The sequence below is a fragment of the Molothrus ater genome, chromosome 11 (genome assembly GCF_012460135.2).
Source record: "Molothrus ater isolate BHLD 08-10-18 breed brown headed cowbird chromosome 11, BPBGC_Mater_1.1, whole genome shotgun sequence".
Lineage (NCBI taxonomy): Eukaryota > Metazoa > Chordata > Aves > Passeriformes > Icteridae > Molothrus > Molothrus ater.
Window position 1 is genome coordinate 5,517,866 of NC_050488.2, and position 22,232 is coordinate 5,540,097.

General features: G+C 43.9%; 1 protein-coding gene across 3 annotated transcripts in view; it reads left to right on the top strand.

Annotated features, from left to right (window-relative positions):
- Window positions 1-22,232, top strand: part of LOC118691540 (6-phosphofructo-2-kinase/fructose-2,6-bisphosphatase 4) — a 48,818-nt gene that overhangs the window by 5,677 nt on the left and 20,909 nt on the right. Inside the window, exons 1-4 of one of the 3 annotated variants that reach the window (XM_036390758.2) lie at window positions 10,560-10,566; window positions 16,858-16,891; window positions 17,668-17,784; window positions 21,316-21,412. In XM_036390758.2, the coding sequence (XP_036246651.1) occupies window positions 16,885-16,891; window positions 17,668-17,784; window positions 21,316-21,412 (221 nt within the window). In that variant the 5' untranslated portion in view covers window positions 10,560-10,566; window positions 16,858-16,884. Of the gene's footprint in view, window positions 1-10,431; window positions 10,567-16,857; window positions 16,892-17,667; window positions 17,785-21,315; window positions 21,413-22,232 lie in introns of those variants that run through there. The other 2 variants (XM_036390757.2, XM_036390759.2) reach the window with 2 other exon arrangements.

Sequence of the window (22,232 nt, forward strand, 5' to 3'; positions counted from 1 at the left end):
GAGAGCATTGGTAGGGTACCTCTTCACTCCTGCTAGCCAGTTTTCATTAAAATGTGGGACACTAATGTTCCTGAGACCCCTGTGCTGTGTGAAGGAAGGTTCAGATGTCCCTGGTCTGTCCCTGGGGCACCCTCAGGCACAGACTGACCCAGGCTGGGGTGTCTGGAGCCAGCAGTGCTGGGCAGCTGCTGTTTCACTGGGGGTGGTGAGCGTGGGGGCTGCTCTGCTCATTTGCTTCTGATTCTCTTGCTTTGTTTTCTATTTTCGTATCCTTCTTGGCTTTCAATTGATATTTAGATTTTGGAATGTGTTTTTACGTGTTCTGGTGCCAAAGGCTGTCCCATATGCTGTTTGTGAGGGAGTATGGCTTCTGTGCACCTGAACAATTTTTTAATATTTTCTCTAGGGACACACTTGTGCTGAACCAAACTTATTTTTTCAAAATATAAAGAGAACTCAGGTGGGCTGCTTTTTTTGTTTGTTTTAAAGACAAGACTTCTTTACTAATTATGCTGGAGCCTCACTTGGTGAATGTTTCCCTTTGCAAGAGTTTAATGTGTAGCATTTGTGCTGTTTAGCCTGTCTGCATTCTGTAAATCTGATTATTTTGGCTGTCATAATTTTATTACTCTTATTAAGCTTCCTCATTTGCACATTGATCCTGTTAGTCTCAGGAAGCTGATAGGCCATCTAGGTCTACTTGCAAAACGCACAGAAAATGAGAAACCTGCCCTGGAGGCTCTGAATACTGAGATTCACTGTGATTTAGATCTGTGTGTCTGGCCTGTATTTTTTTCCCCTTCAGTGCTGTTTTAGACTACCTGGCTTCATTGCAGCTTGCCAAATTAAGATGAATTTTTTGCTTTTATTATAAATCCTGTCGCTGGTAGCTTCTGGGAAGCTTTGCTCTGGTTTGCCTGTATTTTTATTTGGATGAATACCCTCCTTTTTCACAGAGCTGAGGAATATTCCCAGCAGCAGCAGCTGGCGTCGCATATGCTGTGAGTTGTTTTCCTCCTTGTGTCAGTGTCAGTTTTCCATGCTGCCTTTCCAGACAGATTTATTCCTTACTTTCACAAACCTGCTTTACTGTTGCTGTGGGACATGCAGGAACCCAAGTGTAACTGAGAGGACTTTGGGCCCCTTTCTCTTTGCTTTGTTTCCATTGCCATGAGCTTTTCTCTGGCTGCCCTCTGAGGTAGGCTGGACTGTTCTCTGCTGGACCTTTAACTCCTGTCCCCCTTTTTAAATTTGTCTGGCTCTCAGTGAAGTCTAGTCCCTCTCACCAGGTGAGGTTGTACCTCCCTTGCCTCAGCCTCTGCTGTCCCAGGGCTGCTTGGGGTGCTTCTCTCTATTTACCTGTTATTTGTGTCACTGAAATGTTTGCAGACCCCTGTTTTGTTCCTCTCTGCACAGTCTCTGCTGCTTCCAGTGCTCTGCTGTTCTTTCTTTCTTTGGTGATGTTCTTCCCCCTCCTGGTCCAGTTTTTCCTCCTCCTCCCACGGTTTGACCTTGTCTTGCTCTTGTCCCCCTGTGCCCTTTTCCAGGCCTTCACATGGCTCAGCTTCCATTAAGTGCAGCTGACTCACGGATTCACTCTGCACCTCCAGGCTTTGTCAGCCAGCCCAGGGCTGTTTCCCTTCTTGCCATTTTCCCTCTGAGCTCCCCATCAGTCATTCAGCATTTCACACCCCAAACCCCGGGTGGTGCTTCCCAGGCTCTCTTATCTCTTGTCTTTTAAAATGCTGCTATCTGATAGGTAGCTCTGCCCTGAAGCTTCAACATTTTTTAAAAATTATTTTGGTGTGCTTCATGCATTTGAATTGCATGCAAGTTTTGTATACTCTTTGTTGTCAGTGTATTCTCCTTTTTCATCTCATCAGACAGCTCCCCTGACTCATGTAGTAAGTTGTTACAGATGTTTTACTTTGAAGTGACAGCTCTTGTAGAATTGTACTTCTGAAGTCAGTTGATAGCATTTGGTTTTAAAGGTGGGGTAAAGTGTTTTAGTTCTACCCTGAGATGGCAGCTGCCCTTGTTTTATAATTTTATTTTTTTACTTAGCAGCCTAGACCTTCAGTTATGAGCAAGTGGGATTCATAGGATCCTAGCTGAGTGACAGGAGAGACGATGTGTGTACACCAGAAATGTTCAAATATCTAATATAAAAGTAGCTGAGCATAATTCATAAGCCTGTCAGCCTGGATAAGGGCTGTCTGTTGTACTTAAAACTGTCAGTCCCTTCCTTGTGCTCCCTTTAATTACATTTCTACTCATACCTGCACACTCCAACTCAGAACTGGGGAGGTTTTCTAATAAAACAAGAATTGAAAAGGTGATTGAAAAGGAGTAGAGAGCTCTGAGGTCACAGAGGCACTCTCAGACTGCTTTTAAGCAGATTCAGGAGGCACAAAGGCAGACATCCCCATGGATGCAGGTGTGTTTTTGTTTTCCCTTCTCTTTCAGACACTACAGATGAATCCAGCCCTTGTTTTCCTGGTTAAATCTCAGCTCTCAGGTGACTCGGGTGACCTGCTGCTGTGTCAGCCTGGCAGGGAGGTGGGGGCTGTCCCAGGGTGTGTGGTGGGGTTCACAGGGCTCCCAGGACCAGGGAAGAGAGGAGAATCTTGACTCCATGTTTCAGAAGGCCGATTTATTATTTTATTATATATTATATTAAAAGAAAATGATATATTAAAACTATACTAAAAGAAGGGATTTCATCAGAAGGCTAGCAAGGAATAGAAAGAAAAGGAATGATAAAATCCTGTGGCTGCTCACAGCCTCGACACAGGTGGCTGTCATTGGTCATCAAGTAAAAACAATTTCACATGCTGGGTAAACAATTCTCCAGATCACATTCCAAAGCAGCAAAACATGGAGAAGCTGAAGCCTCTCAGCTTCTCAGGAGAAAAGATCCCAACAAAAGGATTTTTCATAAAATGTGTCAGTGGCACAGGTGCCCCCCCGTGCAGGGCTGTGTCCGTGCTGTTGCTGTAGTAACAACATCAGGTTCTGCCAGAGCAGGGTGCAGGAATGGCTCTCCTCAGTGCTCTTCCCATCCTGGAAACACGGGATTTGCACTTCACCTCTGGCCTTGTGAATGTAAATAGGCAATTTGTGCAAATGCCTGTGTTTTGGTGTCCCCTTTCTGCACTTCTTACCAGCACAGGCCCCCTCATGTAAATGGTTTGGAGTTTGGTATACAGAGAGTTTATCTACAAAGGGCTTTTTAACACTCAGAAAACATGAATAATGGATACCATCTTTCCTTTATGTTGCATCATAACAGGAAGATTTAAAATGTTGCTCAACTTTGTGATGATGGGAATAGTTTTAAGCAATACCTGGAAGCACCACTTGAGGATCTTGCCTGTTTTTCAGGGAAATAATTTCGGTGTTGTCTCAGAGAGAAAGATGGGAGAGGACTGCCTGGACTGAAGGTGTAAAGATTTAGTGATTAGTCCTTCAGATTTAACAAACAGAATTAATGTAGACTAGCCTTAAATCTACCCCTAATGCCAGGCTTAACCCAGGAAACTTCCTTGTGTGAAAACAACAGCATCTCATTAAAAGGGTTTATCTCCAGACATTAAATTTTTCCCACATTTAAAAGAGTTCAATTATTTTTTCTGAACTGTGATAAACATCTAGACTAACATATTTATATCCTTAGAAATAAGGAAAATACTCTGAGTGACCGTGCCTGGAGGAATGGCTCACGTGAAGCTAACAAAGAGCAGAGTGACAGTGTTGCAAGGTGTGCGTTATTTTATTTTACATCTAGACTAACATTTATATACTTAGAAATACTCTGAGTGACCTGCCTGGAGGAATGGTGCACGTGAAGCTAACAAAGAGCAGAGTGAGTGTTGCAAGGTGTGTGTTATTTTATAATACAAAATGTGTGTCAGGCTCAGTGTTTGCTCTGGGCTCTCGTGCAGCCCACGTGTTGCTGAGATGATGTTCTGCTGATCACCTCTCTCTCCCCTAATAAAGTTCATGTGCCTGCAGTGCAAGGAGTGGGTTCTGCAGAGAGCCACCCAAGGGTTTATTGGTACAATTCTTGCAATAAAGCCTCTGTGTGGCTGGTGCTTGTTTCCTGGTGCTGGGTGCTCGTGGTTTGGGAAGCACACCTGTGCTGGAGTCCTGCACACATCAGCTCTGCTGCCTCTGGGCTCTGCATGCACCATGAATGGCTCTGGTGATGTTTCAGCAGACAATGAGGAAAATGCCATAAAAGCAAATTGCTGTGGGAATTATCTGTCTCTCCAGCCAAGTAAGTGTGGTGTGAGGCTTCTGAGGGCCCAAACCCTGTCAGATCTTCCCTTGTATCAGATGTGTTGGTGGTTGTTGGAAGAGACAGGAGCTTGTTTTCTTGCTGATTTGCATGACATAAACATTTTCTGTTTGGATGAATTATTTTCCTTATCTATGCTAAGGAACATTTTGTTTCAGCTCAAGGAATCTCTTTAGTATCTGTATTTATGTAGCTTTGTCTGTGTGGGATCTTGGGGGTTGTTTAAATCTGTTCCCCTGTTAGCACTGAAGACTTTTCTTGTCCTTATTAGTAGCTTATTCTCATCTAAAGCATGATTACATCTGGGTATTTGTTACCAATCTCTTTGATAGATTGATCTGTAGCCATGAAGTCTGGTAGTAAAATGAACTCTTACAAACTAATTTCTGTAGGTGTGTCTTGCTGAGGGCAGATTCTTGTTTTACTTCTGAATTCTTAGTGGTTTTTTGCTTGTCTTTGGGGTAGCAGTCTACTCCAAGACAATTGGAACATTTTTCCTTTAGGCAGTGATAGGAAATAAGATATGGAGTGGATGGTGCCACTAATAAAACTTACTGGTTGCTCAGAAGAAAAGAAGGAAGTGCTAGGGCCATGTATCACAAGGCCTACCCCTTGTGATTTCAGTTTGTTTGGAATCAAGTCCCAGATGGAAGGGCCTGTGGAGATGGTCTGGGGAACCTGCTGAACCTGTCACGTGGGATGCTTGGCATTTTTGGGGCCTTAGTGGGCTATTTGTTATTTTGGCTGGGTTGCCTCCTGGGACATTAGACTGTGGGGAAACAAAAAGGAGGATGGCACTTGGGCTTGAGGAAGGAACCACAGGTGGCCTTGGTGAGATGGGAAGTCTTCATGTAAGAAGCTGATGTCAGAAAATGTCCTGAGAGGCTGAGCTGAGGAGGTGTGAGTCAGTGTGTGTCACTCTGCTAAGCCAGCCCTGCGCCTCTCTGCCTGCATGGCTCACTGTGCTTGCTCAGCTCTGGATGGGAGGGAGCTGGCTCTGTGCTCTGTGGGAAGCTCTCTGAGGAGCTTTTAGCTGCTGGGGGATCTCTTGTGGAGGATGACTCTTCCCAGGGCATGCTCTGTGTCATCACCCAGGAGCTCAGGAGCAGCCCAGGGAGGAAGAGAGGCGCTTTGCGTGGTGCAGGCTCCTCCAGCTCTGGGTTTCCCAGGGAACAGTGAGCCTGGGTTAGTGCCTGGCTTACAGAGGCCGCAGCACACTGAGCAGGAGGCACTGTGTTCTAGGCAGCCTGTTAGGGACTTGCACAGGGAGGGAAAACCTGCCAGGCTTGATCTGCACTTCAGGAATATGGGAATTACCTGGGGGAGAGAGCAGTCTGTTCCCTGCTGAGGTCCCACTGTAACGAGGGATGTGACAGAACAGGCCAAGTGTCCCAGCTGCTCTGCAGTAGGTTTGGTCATTAGGGCAGAAACTGGGGGCATTTACCAGTGTTTTCACCATGTAAGAGCACCCCAACAAATACTTGGTTAAAAAAACCCATCAGCAATGTTCCTCACATCAGCTGAGTGGGGAGAGATCTCTCCCATTCCATCTGAAACCCAGTTTTGAAATGCTGGACTGTTGTTACTTGTGAGCAGAAAGGGTGAAGCATAGTTGTGTGTGTGGTCACTGACTCCTCTCATTGGCTTGCAGTGTGGTAACAGCCTGGTATAAATTAGATAGCTGCTGTCCTGGGGTGATGCTTCCAGCTGCATAGATTTTGGCCAATGAAGGACTGCCACCAGCCTGCTGAAGGTACATTTGAAATCTTTTTGCTTGGTTTCTTTTTTTTTTTTTGGTGGGGTTTTTTTTTGGGGGGTTGTTGTTTTGCTTTTTATTTTTTTTTAATTGAAAGAGAAAATAAATTCCAAGTTCAACAGGAATTATCCTGTCTCCTGTATACAAACACTGTGATGCAGTGTAGCAGCTGCCTGTTAGCTGGTCAGAGCCAGCCATCCATGTGAAACTGGGGAGCTTTGGATGGGTGTCAGAGCTGGATGTGTAAGAGATGTGTGTGGCTGAAGGCTGTGCAGGTGTGTGTCTGTGTTTTTTGAATAACAGCCATGTGTAATGATTCCTGCAGGGTCTGTGTTCCTCCCCAGTTTGTGCTGAAACAAAACTGGTGCTGTGCTAGGGGTGATGTTTTTTTGAGTACTTGTAAGTGGGGAGCCTCACAGCCCTGTCTTTGCACCCTCTTAAATGGGGATAAGAACTTAAACTCTGATCTGTCCCCTTCTCACTCTTGCCAGATGTAGAAAATGCAGATGCCAGTCTTAAGATGGGATAATTTAAACTGGTTCCTGTTTGTCACTTTGAGCTGGAGCAGTAACCTGCCACTTGGAATAGAGAGGGTTTGGATTTAGGTTTTTCCGAGCTGATTATTGCCACCTGTGTGTGTAGAGGTCAGGGACTGTGGGTATTGTCAAATGAGTAGCTGAGAATGTGGGACTGCAAAGTATATCCCATGACTTACGGGAAGGAGAGTTACTTTAGAGAAATTGAAGTAACAGATTAATGATGAAATATAATTGATTGGTGTTGAATGTCTAGAAAGAAATGTGGATATTTAGTTCTGAGTGTGGGCTCACTCTTCCCAATATTTTTTTTTCATTTGGGTTAAGAAATAACTCAGGCCGGTAGATGGGCTTTCCTTCCCTGTAGCTTTCTGTAACCTCTGACTCTACCACGTACGCTTAAAAGCCAAGTCCTGCTGGATTTTATTTCTGCGGAGCGCTGCTGTCCCCTGGCACGGCCATCCCGGTGTCACTTGGCTGCGACATTGCCTTTCTGACGGGTGGCAGGGGAATTCCTGTTCCCAGGAGAACTGCCTGGGCACGGGCGGCCCGGGGGCTTAGCGCAGCTCTCAGCACGGGGATGGCCAGCGCTGTGTCCGTCCGTCGGTCCCCGCGGCCGTGTGTCCATCCGTCCGTCGGTCCCCGCGGCCGTGTGTCCGTCCGTCCGTCGGTCCCCGCGGCCGTGTGTCCGTCGGTCCGTCCGTCCCCGCTCCGTCGGGGCGGTGCCTTTGCCCGCCGCAGCCACCAGGGGGCGCCCGCGCAGTGCCCGCGGAGGGGCCAGGGCGCCGCCTGGCGGCGCGGGCGGTGCCAGCACCCGCGGGAGCCTGAGGTGTGCCCGGGATGTGCCCGGGATGTGCCCGGTGCCCCCGGGATGTGCCCGGGATGTGCCCGGTGCCCCCGGGATGTGCCCGGGATGTGCCCGGTGCCCCCGGGATGTGCCCGGGATGTCTCTATGGTGTCCCCGGGCGGTGCGGTAGAGCTGCCGGAGCCTCCAGCACCCCCTTACTCACCGCTGGCTGTGCCCATGTCTCGTTGTCGTGCCGCGGATCCCTCTCGGCTCTCGTTCGGATGCCCTGCGGTGCACAAGGGCTGGGGTGGGTTTGTGGGGAGCTGTGTGTGCTCGGGGCGCTGAGGATGTGGGCACCTCACAGACTGGAAAATCTTCTTTCCATCTTCCAAGTGTGTGCTGCCAGAGAGATGGTGGAAGGACAGGAGGAAGAGATGTGTAGTTTATGGATGTTTTATGGGCTGTCAGGCTAAAAACTGATACCTTTACTAGGGAAATGAGGTATGTGGAAGTTACTTGCACGTATTGTGAAACTTGGATTATCTGGCTGCCGTATGGTACAGTGTGTTCACAGATACAAGTTAGGTTTCTGTAGGATCAAGCTGAAACCTTGGTTCAGTCTCTTTTATTTCTCCCTGTCTCTAAATAATTACCATTTGCTGTAGGCATTAAACCCTGCATTTCCTGTTGTGTCAGTCAGTTGTTTCCAGAGAGCGAGTGTAACTTTGTCACTTGGCTCAAGCACGTTATTTCCATGCTGCAGCTCATTTTCCAAGCCTGCCCTTCCCCTTGATGTTTTGCCTCTGGAGAGAGGTGGTTTCTCAGGTGAGCTCTCTGCTCACCATGGCCCTGAGAGCAGATGCTTTGTGTAAAAGCCTTCCCAGGAGTAAAGGCTTGTTCGTGGTTTCCCTGTAGCAAACAAAGCTCTTCACCTGCAGGCATCAGCTCTGCTCCTCCAGCCTTTGCATTATACTGATGACAATGAGATTGTGCAGAAGGTGATCTCTGTCACTTATTGGGAATCCAGCGGGCAACACTTGTTCTGTCTTTTCCCAGGAGGTGAATGTAGTGCCCTTGTAAACTGTGTTTTGAAAGGAGACCTCAGGAGTAGCACAAGATACCTGTATTTGCTTTGTCTGTCATTACTGCACTGAGGTTTAAAAACAAACCACAAATCAGCTAACCCTTGAACACAACATAATCACCTAAGCTTGTTATCAACCAAGCTGAACTCTCTGCCTCACAAAAACAAAGGCTAGCAGGTGTCTCTGAACACCTCTGATGTTATTACAGACACCTGGACAAACCCTTAACTGAAGTTTTGTGCAGGTGCCGCTGGTTTGAATCTGCCTGAGCAGAACGGAATTAATGAACTGGCTCTGTGCCTGGTGCTTTGAGGATGAGACATACAAATGTGGTCGTTCACCCCACAGGCTTCTGAAAAATGCTATTGTTGTATGAACAATATCAGCTCAGTGTTCTTGGCTTGAGGCAGGTGTGTGACTGGGCTTCCAGTTCTTGTGCAGGGTGTGGATTTGCAGAAGGGAAGTACAAACTTTATTTCTAGAGGCTGGAAGGATTTAGTAGGTTTTCTACTTAATGTAGGTAAAACAAACCTGAGAAGTGGGGTTTATAAATGCATTCCTATTCATCTCTCGTTTCTGTTAATATTACACCTGTTTTGGGCTCTCCTGGCTTTACTGGAGGCATTGCTAGGGAAGCTGCAGGATCTTGGTGTTGGCCTTGCTGTGATCACAAGAGGGCAAGGTGGGGATGTCCAGCTGCTGGACTCTAGCCTGGAGTCCGTGTCCTGTGTGTTGCAACATTCCCTGTGTGCACAGGAGACAGAATTCTGGGATAAACCTGGGACACAGATTGAGCAGTTCCTGCTCACACCTCTTGGGCAACTGCTGGAACTAAACACACAGTTGACAGAAGAAACCAGGAAGATTTTAAGCATTCAAAACCTCCCTCTCTCCCTCTAGTTTTCTGACCCTTGCAATGAAACTCGTGTAGCCCCTCTGTCCCTCCCCCTGCCAGCTATTGACCCAAAACAAAATCGTGAAAAAATCTTGGCTAAAAATATAGGGTGGGGCACCTACAGAGGAAAAGTGTCATTGGTTTTGGAGAGAAGGAAATGGAAAAGCATGTGAAGCAAACCTGGGTCTGGAGAAACAGTACTGACTTTCCCAGAGGTGTCTTGCCAAATGTCTCTGAGAGCTGATTTTTTTGTTGTTTAGAAAGGTACATTTTAACTTGTAGTGGAACAGAAAGACTAAAAATAATCCTCAGGTGATCAGAGCATGGTTAGTATTAAAAAAGAAAGCATGTATACTGGCCTTCACTTGTGTTTAGGCCAGTGTCATAATAATAGAGTGATTAATAATGAAAGCATCTACTGCACTTCACTACCGTATTTTCATTGTGTTGCGTTTATTGCCTGTAAATGGACTATTTTCTGTAAATAAAATTTTCTGTAAATAAAATATATAGAGGGGTGACTATATGTGAAATATTGAGCTTTTTTAGGGCTTGGCTCAGGTCAGTCAATGAGGTGGGTTTCCCCAGGCTGTAAAGCTGATAAAGGTGATGGGTAAAGGCGACAGCTGGGTGTCATGATTAGTCAAACCAGTGCTGCCACTGCAGCTTCCCAGGGCCATTTGTTAACAGCTTATTTTGGGGGGAGCCAAATGGGATGTAGGAAACCTATGGTTTATGTTTTTCTGCATCGCTATTAATTTAACCTTCAGGCCAAAACAGTTTAATTGGAAAAATGTCTCACTGAATGCATGGCTTAAAACACACTGCACACTCCCTGGGCGTTCTATATTTAGGTTTAAGGTTGGGTTTAAAAAAAAAAAAAAAAGGCTTTTCAGCAGCAGCCAGCACAGAGCGCAGTCACCTGTTCGCAGCACGGCCCTCACCGGGGCCGGGCCCTTCCCGCGGTGTTCCCGGGGCGGCGTTGCCGAGCCCGGGGCGCGGTGGGGCTGCGGCCTCCGGGCCGGCCCTGCCCCGGGGGCGGCCCCGCCGCGCCCCGCCCGCCGCCGCCGCCGCAGCGGTGGGAGCCGGGAGCGGCCGAGGATGGCGGCGGCTCCGGCGGCTCGGGAGCTCACGCAGAACCCGCTGCAGAAGACATGGGAGCCCTACGACAACGGGCTGCCCGCGGGGCACAGCGCGCAGCGCGGCGGTGAGCGGGCCGGGCCGGCCTCGGGGGGGATGGAGCCGAGCCCCGGCGCCTGGGGTCGGTCACTGCGGGGCGGCGGGCCCCGGAGCTGCTGCTGCTGCTGCTGGTTCCGTGCCCAGCGGAAGGCAGGGAAGCTCAGCTGGGATGAATGTGTTTGCTGGTTGCTTTTGTTGGTGTTTTTGCGGGTTTGTTTGGGTTTTTTATTTGTTAGACGCGCTGGTGTCAGGGAGCGTTTGTGTTCAGTGTATTCGTCTTGGAGAGAGGCCTGAAGATGTCACAGTGTTCTTGTTTTGGTTGTTGTGATCCTTTGTATTTTTTTTTTTTCCTTTAAGGCCAATGCTGTATCAGCCCATCTGTTCCATGAGTTAATGACTTCCCATATTTTGAGGTGCAGCCAGCCAAGTCACCAGCCTCCTGAGACTTTGGCTGCGGCGTTTGTAAACCATAGTTCATTAACAAACTTTGCCTCACAGGTTGTTTTTTTCCCCTTCTTCGTCTCATTTCCCCCCCTTACTTAAGTAACGGAGGTCCGGTACACGGCAGTTTTGCAGACAAAAGGGGCTTTGTCGTGTGGAATTGTTTGTGTTTGTCATGCAAAGAGGCTGTGCTGACAGAGCTGAGGCTCTGCCGGTGTGGCAGCAGTCCATGGGCTGCAGCCTTGGCTCTCTGCTCATGCTTTGGTCCAGCCCTTGCTGAAAGAGGAAACCAAACCCCCAAAAAAACCCAAAGCACCCTTAACTCTCTTGTTGTGTGCTGGGCAAGCAGGCAGGAGTGTGTTTCTGTGGGAGCTGAATTACTGCAGCATCTGAGCCATGGCAGATTGAGATGCTGAATGCTGAAATAGGAAGAGGGTCAGAAAATGTGTATAAATGCTTTATAAACATGCTAAGAAGACTGCTTCATTTTAGCCTTAATGTGGCATCTCTTTTCCAAACAGAGTAATATCTGTTATAGCTCTGACACAGATACTGTTTTACAAAAAACCCCCCAAACCCAAGAACAAAATTGCATATGAGTCATGTGTAATTTGATGATGTACATTGTCTTCTCGGCAGAATTATTTAGCTTCACTTGATTATAAATTTAAAAATATTTCACATGCCAGTGGGGTTTTTGGTAGGACTCTGTAAGTTTAATGCCTAAGACCCTTTATAAATTAAAAAAAAATTGCTAGAAAAAGAGATTTTTTAAAAAATCCTTTTGCAGCCCTACCCATAAAAAGTCTGCAGTCATTTGTGATACATAAGAATTAGAAACAGCCTGGAAGGGAGTAGGAGTAGAAGTTACTCTTCCTTGATAAAACCTTCTATCTTGTGTCAGCAAACTGAGAACGCTTCATAATTTTTCCCATGCAGGGGAGTTGCAGAGTCCTTTTCCCTGGGATTTCTACTTGTCCTGTGTTGCCCTGTGCTCTGGTGAGGCAGTGTGACCTGTGGGTGCTGCAGCTGGCAGGATGGACTGCCTGGATGGGTCACCTTGGGCTGTGTTGGGCTGACCAGTTCTGGTTCTGTGCTGCTTCAGGTAACTGTGGCAGGTGATGCTGTTCCAAAAATACCAGCTCAAAGTGGAAGTGCTTTTGTCCTCAAGTGTAGCTTTGCAGTGGGAAAATTGAAGTTAGTCACTCTGTGTTGAGTTTCTTGGCTAAACAAGATGAACTCTTTCAGTCTCTTTGGTTGGTGTGTTTTTTTCTTTTTTAATTTTTTGCTTCGTGCTGCTGACCTTTGTCTGCACTACCTTTAGTCTTCATCCTTCTGGAAGGTGGGTGAGCAGAACTGTACACACTTCCAGTTGAGGCCTCAGCAGGTTTGTCTACAGAAGGACTCACCAGTGTTAGCTGGTTTTAGTGTGATTTTCTAAAAGTTGTAGCAACTGCTGTTGTCCTGGGAAGAAGAAATGTGTTGAGCTGTGCCAGGGTTCAGCTGTCACAGGGCTTTGAAGAGCCAGTTCTTTCAGTCTGTGCAGTACAAGGTCTTTGAGGAGGAGCTGTGTCCGTGTGCAGCCTACAGAGCAGGCAGCTTCTACAGCTGGTGACACAAGGTGACTGTTCTGGTGACTTCCAGAGTCACACCTGAGGGCACTGCAACTGCATCTTGGTATTAATAGCTGTGGCTTGCCTTTTGTGGTCACCTGTGAAGAGTTTTGTCTATGAATAGGTTGAATGAAAGCTGTTCTTGGCATTGGATGTTCAGATTGCTGTAACCTCTGAATCAAGCAGAGGGCTGTAAACATGGACATAAAAAACAAATAGCTGGGTAGGCCCTAGTGAAAGTTGTTTGGGGAGCCAGCAGAGGATGTTAATAGTGAGAGATAAATAGTGAACTTCCTGTGGTTAAACATTCCTCCCAGCCACAGTCAAATGCTTTGTTTCCCTACAGCTGCTGAAATTTGGTCATTCTAATAAATGTCATTTGCTGATGATACAGCAATAGAAATGTACATCCCAAAAAAAAAAGTATCAAATTATTATCTCTGCTCTAAAGAACCTCTACCCTTTGAGCACATGCTGCTTGTGTGTATTTATGCTCCTCATGCTAGGAACTGAAAATAGGAGAGGGAATGAGGTGAGGATGGTGCCTGAGGAACAGGATTTGAGGTGGGATCATTGCTGCTGGCATCAAAGCAAAGGTGACCCTGAGGAAGGGAATGATAGAGCAGCTCAGAACAGCTGGTGGCACAGGGCTGGCCAGGGGACAAATGTGAATTCTGAAACCCTTGGACCAAGGTGATGGTAAAAACTGGTGGTTTGGATAAAAAGAGGAGATACAAATTAGAAGATGGTGGACTTCTTCAGGTCTAGGAGCAGATGCTTTTCAGGAAGAACAGCAGGATGGGGAACTCATCCCCATGGGATGCAAAGAAGGGAGACTGGTCATTGTTGATCAAAAAGATATGATGGATTAACAATGGTTAACTTGGATAAGGGATGGGAAAAACATGTAGGGCTGACCTTATTTGGAAAGATGGTTGTGTTGGCTTAAAGTCAGAGATATTTGTGTATGAGCCTCTAAATAGCACAGGATTTTTGGAGAATAGGCCTTGAATTGAAGGCCATATAAACTGCAAGAACACTTTGTAAACTTCTAATCTCTAACAGTAACAGCTTGATACAAAAAAACATGTGTCCTTAACACGTACAAGGAAAAAACAAAATCTAATTCTGGGTCAAAGGGAAGGACAGCTGATAATTTGTTTGGTAGTAAGTGAACCTGGAAGATATCAACTCTTGACTCGGATTTCACAAGATCCAAAAAGTTTTGAGGGCTGATGAATTGCAGCACAGCTCATCTAGATTGTTCCATGTCTCAGTTTGGTTTCACAACCTTCTTTTGCATTTGTGTTATTTCACAATAGAAGCAAGAAATAAACATGTCATTTCTTTCTCCTTGACTGTTAAGTCTTAAACTTTAGGAAGGGTAGGCAGTCATAATTTTACTCTCGAGCTGCAACTTGCTGTGTTGTTCTAATGTTTAAGGAATATTAAACTGGGATAATGACTTTGCTTCAGTTGCAGCATTTCATCATTTGGCCATTTTCCTTCACTGATTGGAATTTTGGGTGTGTTTTTTTCTGTGTTCCCTCTCTTCGGCGATGCTGTTAATAAACATGCACTCCTAAGTGTGTGTATCACAAGCATCTGCTTTAAAGAAAAAACTGACTGAAGACAATGGTGTACAAGCTGTAAGTTTTGTTTTACTATTCTGAGTGCTTGTGTTCCTCTAACAAAATCAGTGTTGATGGCACATCCACAGGTTGGGGCTGTCAGAAACCCTTAGGGGTTACGTATGCAAAGCAGTAGTGAAAAATGAGATTATTTTCTGTGTAGAGATATTTCTGAAGATAAACCAGACGATCCAGTGGTAAGGAGTGAAGGCTGCCTTTAGGAGTCTGTCTTGGCTCTAACTCACACACCTGTAACCCACACTGAAGTTTTTTTACTATAAATTGAATGATGGTGAGGGGCTGTGCCAGTGGGATATATGTAATTTGTGATATGTTTGGCTATTTTTGTTAGCTTACTTCCTCGTGTCAAACTTGCTTACATTTCTTCAAGGGAAAATGTAAGCCATGAGACACTGATATTGAAAATACCTCCTTGGGAATGACTATTTCCCCCTGCTTGCAGGGAGTGTTGGCAAAGTTCTGTTGAGAAAGCTGTGGTTTAGATAAAGTGAAAGACAGTTAATTTCTTTGGAGTATTTGATACATCCATTTGATACATACCAGAACTTGACATTCTGTTCTGGTCTTAACTTTTTCATTCAGCTAATGAGCAAAATTAAGCATTGTTAATTACATAGGATCATTAGGGAGGAAATAAAGTCTGCTGTGCTGAGTCTTTGTGTGTTGAGAATGCTACACTGAGGTACAGAAGAAGTGAAATAGCTGCTTTGTGTGCTTTTATTTTTAGTCCTGCCATTTAGCTGTGGATGGGCTGTTTTGGCCAGCACAGGTGCCTTTGGTTCTACTTGCCAATGCACAGGTGTATTTGTCACTGAGTGCCACCTGTGACGGGGGCCAGCTCATAGTCTAAAATTCAGGGCACTAAAGAAATGTTTGGTGTTCTGGATTAGATGGCCATGCATGGCTGCAGCCCCCCTCTGGTTAAGGACAAGCCCTGAGGGGTGGCACATTCCTGCAGCACCATGTCCTGTCTAGTGTTGCTTACAGGGCTGTGGCTTTTTGTAAAAGCAGATTTGGGATCATTGGCATCAGTGGTGTTCCTCCTTACAAAGACAGGGGCATCTGTCTTTATAGAATAAATGCACTCTTGGTCAGCCTGGCACCTAACAAGAGTAGGACTGCCACTTGTTTATTGGGATATTTCTCTTGGTTTCTGCTCTCTGGTTACTCACCAGAATGATTGGAGTAACGGGTGAGATGTGCCTGTTAAACTGGACACATGGGGTTCTAACAAAGGCAGCTTTGCTAGTTTTGTACTTTCTTTGAGGAAATATCTGTAAAAATGCAGGTGGTAGCAGACTAGCACACTGAATGTCCCTCGTGCATGTTGTAGTTGGGTTGATCTGATCAAGTTTGCTGCTTGGTTAGAAAATATATCACAAACCCATGCAGGCCTTAAGTAGGACTTAATTTAGAAATTTAGTTGTTGATATAATCTGTGAAGCAGCCATTTAATTTAAGTGGTTTGCAGGACTCTTCGTGGAAGCTTCCCAGACTTCAGTTTTACTCCAGTACAGGTTTATAGTTGCATTACCAGAAGACAAATATTCTGTCAGAAGGTGAAATTTGTATGGCTGACCCCAGCAGCAGAAAAAAGAAAAAAAAAAGGAGGTGCTCTCAGAACAAAAAGTTGGTATATTTTGCTTGAAATGGGTAGAAAAGCCTGTTGCAGCACAGTTCCTTGCAGAACAGGAGGAGTTGGGGCTGTGTACAGATCCCGGTTTGTCTTTTACTGCTCTTACTTCACTTGTAAGTGAAGTACTGAAAAATTGTTGAAAACTTGAGCTGGGTGTTTCAGGTGAAGGACCTTTTGAACAGGCTTTGAAGAAAAATGTCTTCTCTTAACATTTCTTGGGGCCCAGGGGTTTCTCTCACCTCAGTATTTTATTGCACTGTCCTTAAAGCAGGAAGCAAGGCTGTTAACTTAATAAGCACTGTGCTCTTGGCACTCCACGGAGCTGTTGTTTCCCTAGAGACTTCAGCCTCTTGGAGAGAGGCTTCACAGCCTGAACTTAGGACAAAGAGGAAAAGAAATTAATACTTTTCTTGTTTATAGGCTTCTGCACAGAGGAACTTACTCTGAGGGTTTTTATCAGTGTCCTTCCAGAGACTTGATCATGTTTGGATGAATCTGTTTTGCTTTGCATTTAGTTCCCTGTAGCTGTCATTACAGGGAGTAGTTGCCTGTTTCATGGATTTGAGGTTGGGTACCATTTTGCATCATCTCCCTCATGAAAAGTGGTGTATTTTTAATGTTTTTTGGTTTGTGTCTTTCAATGTGCATTTTAAAACAGCACATCTGTCTTTGCTAATCTGCTTGTTCTTTTTGGATTCAGTTATGTGAACTCTGCACCAGATTTATGAAAGTGACTCTGTGGGATGAGAGTTTGGGAATTTTGAGCAATCAGAGCCCTTTGTACAATAGTTCAGTTCAGTTATGCCTTACAGCTAATCACTGGCATTTGGTCTTTTGGAGTAAATTGATGTCTCCTCTGTCCAGGCACTGAGGAAATTGATACACACGTGGATTGTATAGAAATGAATTCCCTTAAAAATACAGGGTGGAGGGAGCTGCTGGTATCTGCATCACTTTAATATCTTCTTTCTTTTTAGGCAGTTCCTTGTAGCTGTGATAGATTAATGCAAGGTATCCTTAGTTTTGTGCTGTTAAAATGTTCAAAAACTTGTGATTTGAAAGGAAATGCCTCAAGGTTTTCAGATTATAAATACAACTCCTTCAGCCTCCTACACTGTTGAGTTTTTTTTTAATTAAATGCTATGGCTTTGATTAAGAGTGTGTACATATATCTATATTAGATTATTATACTTGATTGTATAGAATACTTGTCTTATTCTTAGTAGCAGCCAAAATGAGCTCTGCTCAAGAGAGATTTTACTGTTAATTATACTTAAAGGAGAAATAATCAGTAGTGAGTAGCTTGTTTTACAATAATGTATTGAGATGTGCTTGTCATGCTCGTTTTGCTCAAAATCAAGAAAAGGTTGAACAATGTTTAGCTCTTGTCTTAAAAATATAAAAATTATTTAAAAACTGTACACCTTGCTGTTTCCTTTCAAAGCAAACACTGAACTGAGGTACACAGGGTCATAAGATGTCAGTTGCCTTTATTTTTGGTATTGTTCCTGTGTGCAAACACACAGATTTCTTCTTTCCTGCCTGTTTACACCTCACATGTCCATCATTGCACTACCACTGGCTCACCCCTCCAAAATTCAGCATAAAAGGGTGGTCAGGGTCCCTGTCCTGCTGTGGAGCCCCAAATGGTGACATAGTGCATGAGCTGCTTGGGGGGGCACCTTCCTGGGGAGCTCACAGAGAGGGGCTTTCCCCTGCAGCCACAGCAGTCTCTGCTTTGTGGGCATGCTGTTGGTAAATCCTGCTTTCCTGTGTTTCCTTTGCAGTATGTATGACCAATTGCCCTACTCTGATTGTCATGGTGGGTCTCCCAGCAAGAGGAAAAACCTACATCTCCAAGAAGCTGACACGCTACTTAAACTGGATTGGAGTGCCCACAAAAGGTGATGGCTTTACTGTTTACAGCAGAAGGACAGAGCACAACCTTAGGTGGTTTATAAACCTGATTTCCAGTAAATTTGTTGCCAAGTTTGACTACTTAAAATCCTTCTGCTTTGTTAATGTATTTTTAAGCAATAACATACACAGGCATGTTGCTGTTTACGTGTTAATTAATCAAATTATGTTGACTGTCCCTTTATCTTCTTGTTCTGTCAGGTGCCTAACTCAAACTTTTTTGCTTATCATGAAGCATTGCTCCTTTTTGTTTATTTATTTTTTCCTTGTTTCCCTTTTCCTTTCTTCATGTAGGTGAAAAGGAATGTTGTTTACAAGCAGTTGAGCAGTCGGCACTTCTGGGTTAAACTTCCCGACTTCTCCACCTTTTTTTTCTCTGTGAACTTTGTGCTACTTGCAGTTCTTTACTTTTTATGTTTGTGTAATGACTTGCAGTTCTTTGTCTAAGTACTAAGAGCCCAAAGACTGAGGCAGCAACTTGTTATCACCTCCTTAAAGATTCCTGTGTGTGTTTTGGGCAGGAAATGGCTCAAATTGGCTGTGCCAAGGACCTCTCTGGGCTCCTGTGGTATCTTGTGGGCCCAGTAAACAGGACCTAAGTGCATTTGAGGTTCTGAGCAGCCACCTCCCCTTCCTTCTCCTGTCTCTCTGCAGAAGAGCAAGACACGTTTGGTGTGCTGTGATTCTGTTTCCAGTGCAGTAATAGTAGCTTTATGCCTATAATTTAAATGACACTACACATATGAGGTCATACTAAAGTGTGGAGTTTTGGCTGGCTGTTCAAAGATGTATTTCCTAGTTGCTCTAAGAAGTCAGGATGAAAAATTCTGGCCTATATTTAAACTGCCTTTTGATTCTAGGGTAAAGCTTTTTGTGTGGGTGTTTTCTTAAGTTTCTAGGAACTTGTATAATGTGCTTTATTTAGAGGAGACATTATGGGGGATATAATAAGTATGACAGTTTACAGGATTTAAATTATCACTTGATTTTGACTGTTTTCACGTGGTTTAACCCTTCTGATGACCAGTATCAGCTAGTTCAGAGTTCAGTTTTATCCATTAGGCTAAAATGGAATAACAATCCAAGCAGTTTAGCCTATATCCAAGGTGACAGAATGCTTGTATGTTAGACACACATGTAACTTAAATTTATGAGATGTGTTATGTATAAATGTCATTGAGTTTGAGCACTACACTGTGTGCTCTTTGACTAGCAAAAGTCCAGTATTGGACAGCAAGAAAGATATTATCCACATCTGGCTCATGCTTGGTTGGATGTATCCCAAACACTAATTGTACTGCAGGTGGGGTTTGGCTCAGCTGTAGGAAAAATTCTGTGGGCCACTGTGAGCAGCACATCAGAAAACACACACACTTGTTCTTGATGAAAAACAGGTAGAGCATTGCTGCCTGATTTTACAAAAATATGCAGCCTAAAGTTGCCATATGAGTTTCTGTCCTTGGTTGGTGAGTATTGTTTGTCTTTGTTAGAAAGGGTGGCTGAGATTTCCTCAGTAAAACCACAGAGCCTTTCTGTTTGTGTCTTCAGTGATGCAATTTTACTGAAGTCAATGTGAAACACCTCACTGCCTGGCTGAGGGGATAGATGACATTTTCCATAATTCTTCCACTTGGTGGGACTGAACTGATAGAGGATCAGTATCAAGTAGCCCTAACATCTGCTACCCTTTGGCTCTTAATGTCTGAAAATTAGTGTGTGCTTAATTTAGCAGGAGTTCTTGTTCTCTGAGACAGATGGTTCAAATTATGAGGTTATGTAAACCAGAGAAAAGATAAATGCCATCTTTTCATGTAATGTTAAGCAAGCTGGAGAGTTCAAGAACAGAAGGTGGAGGTAAATAGCCCAGGCTTTTGGTGATGGTTAAATCATTTCAGTCATCATTTCTGTGTTTTCTTCTTTCCAAAATCCTCTGCTGTATAGAATGGGAAATGATTAAAAGTACAGGGGACTTTTGTCTGTGCTTTTTGAAGGAAATGAGGTCAATTAGATGTCTGAATAGAATTGTGTTGCAATGTGGTTTTGAGATACTAAGCCTTGGAAGCTTTTTTGAATAGTTGTGGTTGTGATACCAGTGAGCTTTGGGAAATTTTTCCATAGGCATGGCTGCTAAGAATAAAGGCTGGAGATTGTCCCACTAGATAGCACTTTTTCCTCTCCTCTGGCCTTCTGGCAGTTACTATTCCTTCTCATGAAATTCATTATGTTTTACAAGGACCCACCTTTTCATTTAGCCACTGTGGCCAGTGCTTATTAAAATCACCATCACATAATCACCTGCATTGTTCTGTAATCCATGCCATGATGAATTCCATCAACACTGCTGAGCTCAAACAGAATTTGACTTTTGGGGAGAATAATAATTATTGTATCTTTATGCTCTGCCTCCAGTCCCAGCAGCAATCTGTATACAGCTGCTGGTTCATGAGCTCTTCTATTCTATGTCTTCTTTAACTACAGCCTTGTAATTGAGTCTACTGCTTCTTTTCCTCTTTCCAGAAATGAAGTCTGGCAATTAGGGTTGTACCTTGGCAGCATCTCAAACAGAATACTTCAGTGTGGTTTAATGTTAAAAAAAACAAAACCAAAAGCTTTGCAGTTCCACAGAAAAAACCTCTAGGTCTGAAACAACTTCAACATGAATTGTATTTCAGAGGCCTGCTTTCAGAGCCATTGAATGAAATTAATTAGGGTTCAGTGTCATTCTGCTCTGGGGCAAAGCAGAACTGTTTGCCCTAATCCCATACCTGATATTGTGTTTGGCCATGGACCTTTTGCACCTTTGCCCAGATAAGGAGTAGGTAGTTTTTGACCACTGAGATGAGATCACAGTGAGATTGTTTCATACTTAAGATGATTTTTAAATGATTTTTTTTTTTGTTTTAGCTATTTATCTTTTTCTTTTTTTTTTTTCCAGTAAGTGGAACAAGGGTTGTGAAATACTAATCCTTAAGGAATAGAAATATTAGAGCAGGGTTCTGAAAAAATGTTTTCACTACTGGAATTTTAAGTTTTGTTTACTTAAAGCAAGATTGTTTAGTTCTATTTAGAGCTCTGCCTTGTGCTGAAATAAGAGTTGTAAGTTTTGGGAGGTGCTATCTGAATACTGTTTCACTGTACATATTATTATAATTAGCTTTTTCTTCTATGTATAAATTATTATTAATACCAATAATCATTACTATTCCTTTATAGACTTTGAGTGACTCCTGAAAAGGAGGAAAAGAATTTCTTTTTGTTGTCCAGGCAAACTGGCAGACAAAGGCACTACAGTGTGGCCACTGAAGTAGAGTGACTACAGCCCAAACGTTCTTTAGCTATTTCCAAGATTTATTGCTGTCTTGCTATTTTAAACCTCACAAAACACAAAAAGAAATATGATAGATTGACTTCTTACAGGCTAAGTTATTTTATCTTTGCAGGAAGTTTGGTTTCAAAGTTGCCATGACCTTTTCATGTTTCTGTTGTTGCCTCTTGCTAATGCCGGTTTCTCTTGGCAGAATTTAATGTTGGTCAGTATCGTCGAGATTTGGTGAAAAAATATAAATCCTTTGAATTCTTCCTGCCTGACAATGAAGAAGGCTTGAAAATCAGGAAGTAAGTTTTGATTGTGCTTGGTACACCATGCTAATTGTATTAAAAGGATATCCTGTTTAATTTGCTCTTAGAGATTGCTTGAAGTTGCATTTTTGTATGATCAAGAAGACCCTTATGGAGACTGCAGGCAAAGACATTCTAGAGAAGGTGGAATAGTGATTTATTTAGGCTGTTTAAAATTTGGGGGTCTTTTTTTCTTGGTTGCTTCATCTCAAGCATCAGAAATTGGGAGAAGTCTTTCTTGATTAATTTTCATTAGGATGTGACTACTGTTACTCCTGTAGATAGTCTAGGATATTTTCACTCAAAAACTATTTTAACAGATAATTATAACTTTTCCTACCTTCTTGTAAAGCACCAGCTAATAAATGTGACTCTTTCTGCTGGATAATTCCTAAAATTCCATTTTAGAGCTTTTGTTTGCTTCATAAAGAAAAAAAAAACCACATAACTGCTTTTCTTTTTGATTTGTATAATGAAATTGTTCATCTGGAGCACTTTGAATGTATTAATCATCATCTGTTTAAATGAGTGAGAATCAAATGTGATAATTTTCTCCCTGAAATTGTGGGTTTGGCCACCATGCAGGTGCCTCATTCATTCCCTCAATGCACAGCCTCAAAAATTGCCATGTTTTGCTAATGCTGTGCAAAGCAAGGAGAGAAGCAGAGTTCTGTGTCCAGATGAAGCATTTGAGTCTCTGCTCTTGCCTGGAAGAGGCTGTGCTTTAATGTAGGGTAGACCTTGAGAAGAAAGAGTGGATGGGAGAAGAGTCAGAGCAAGAGGGAGCTGCATCTTCCCTAGAGGAGATCAAGCAAGA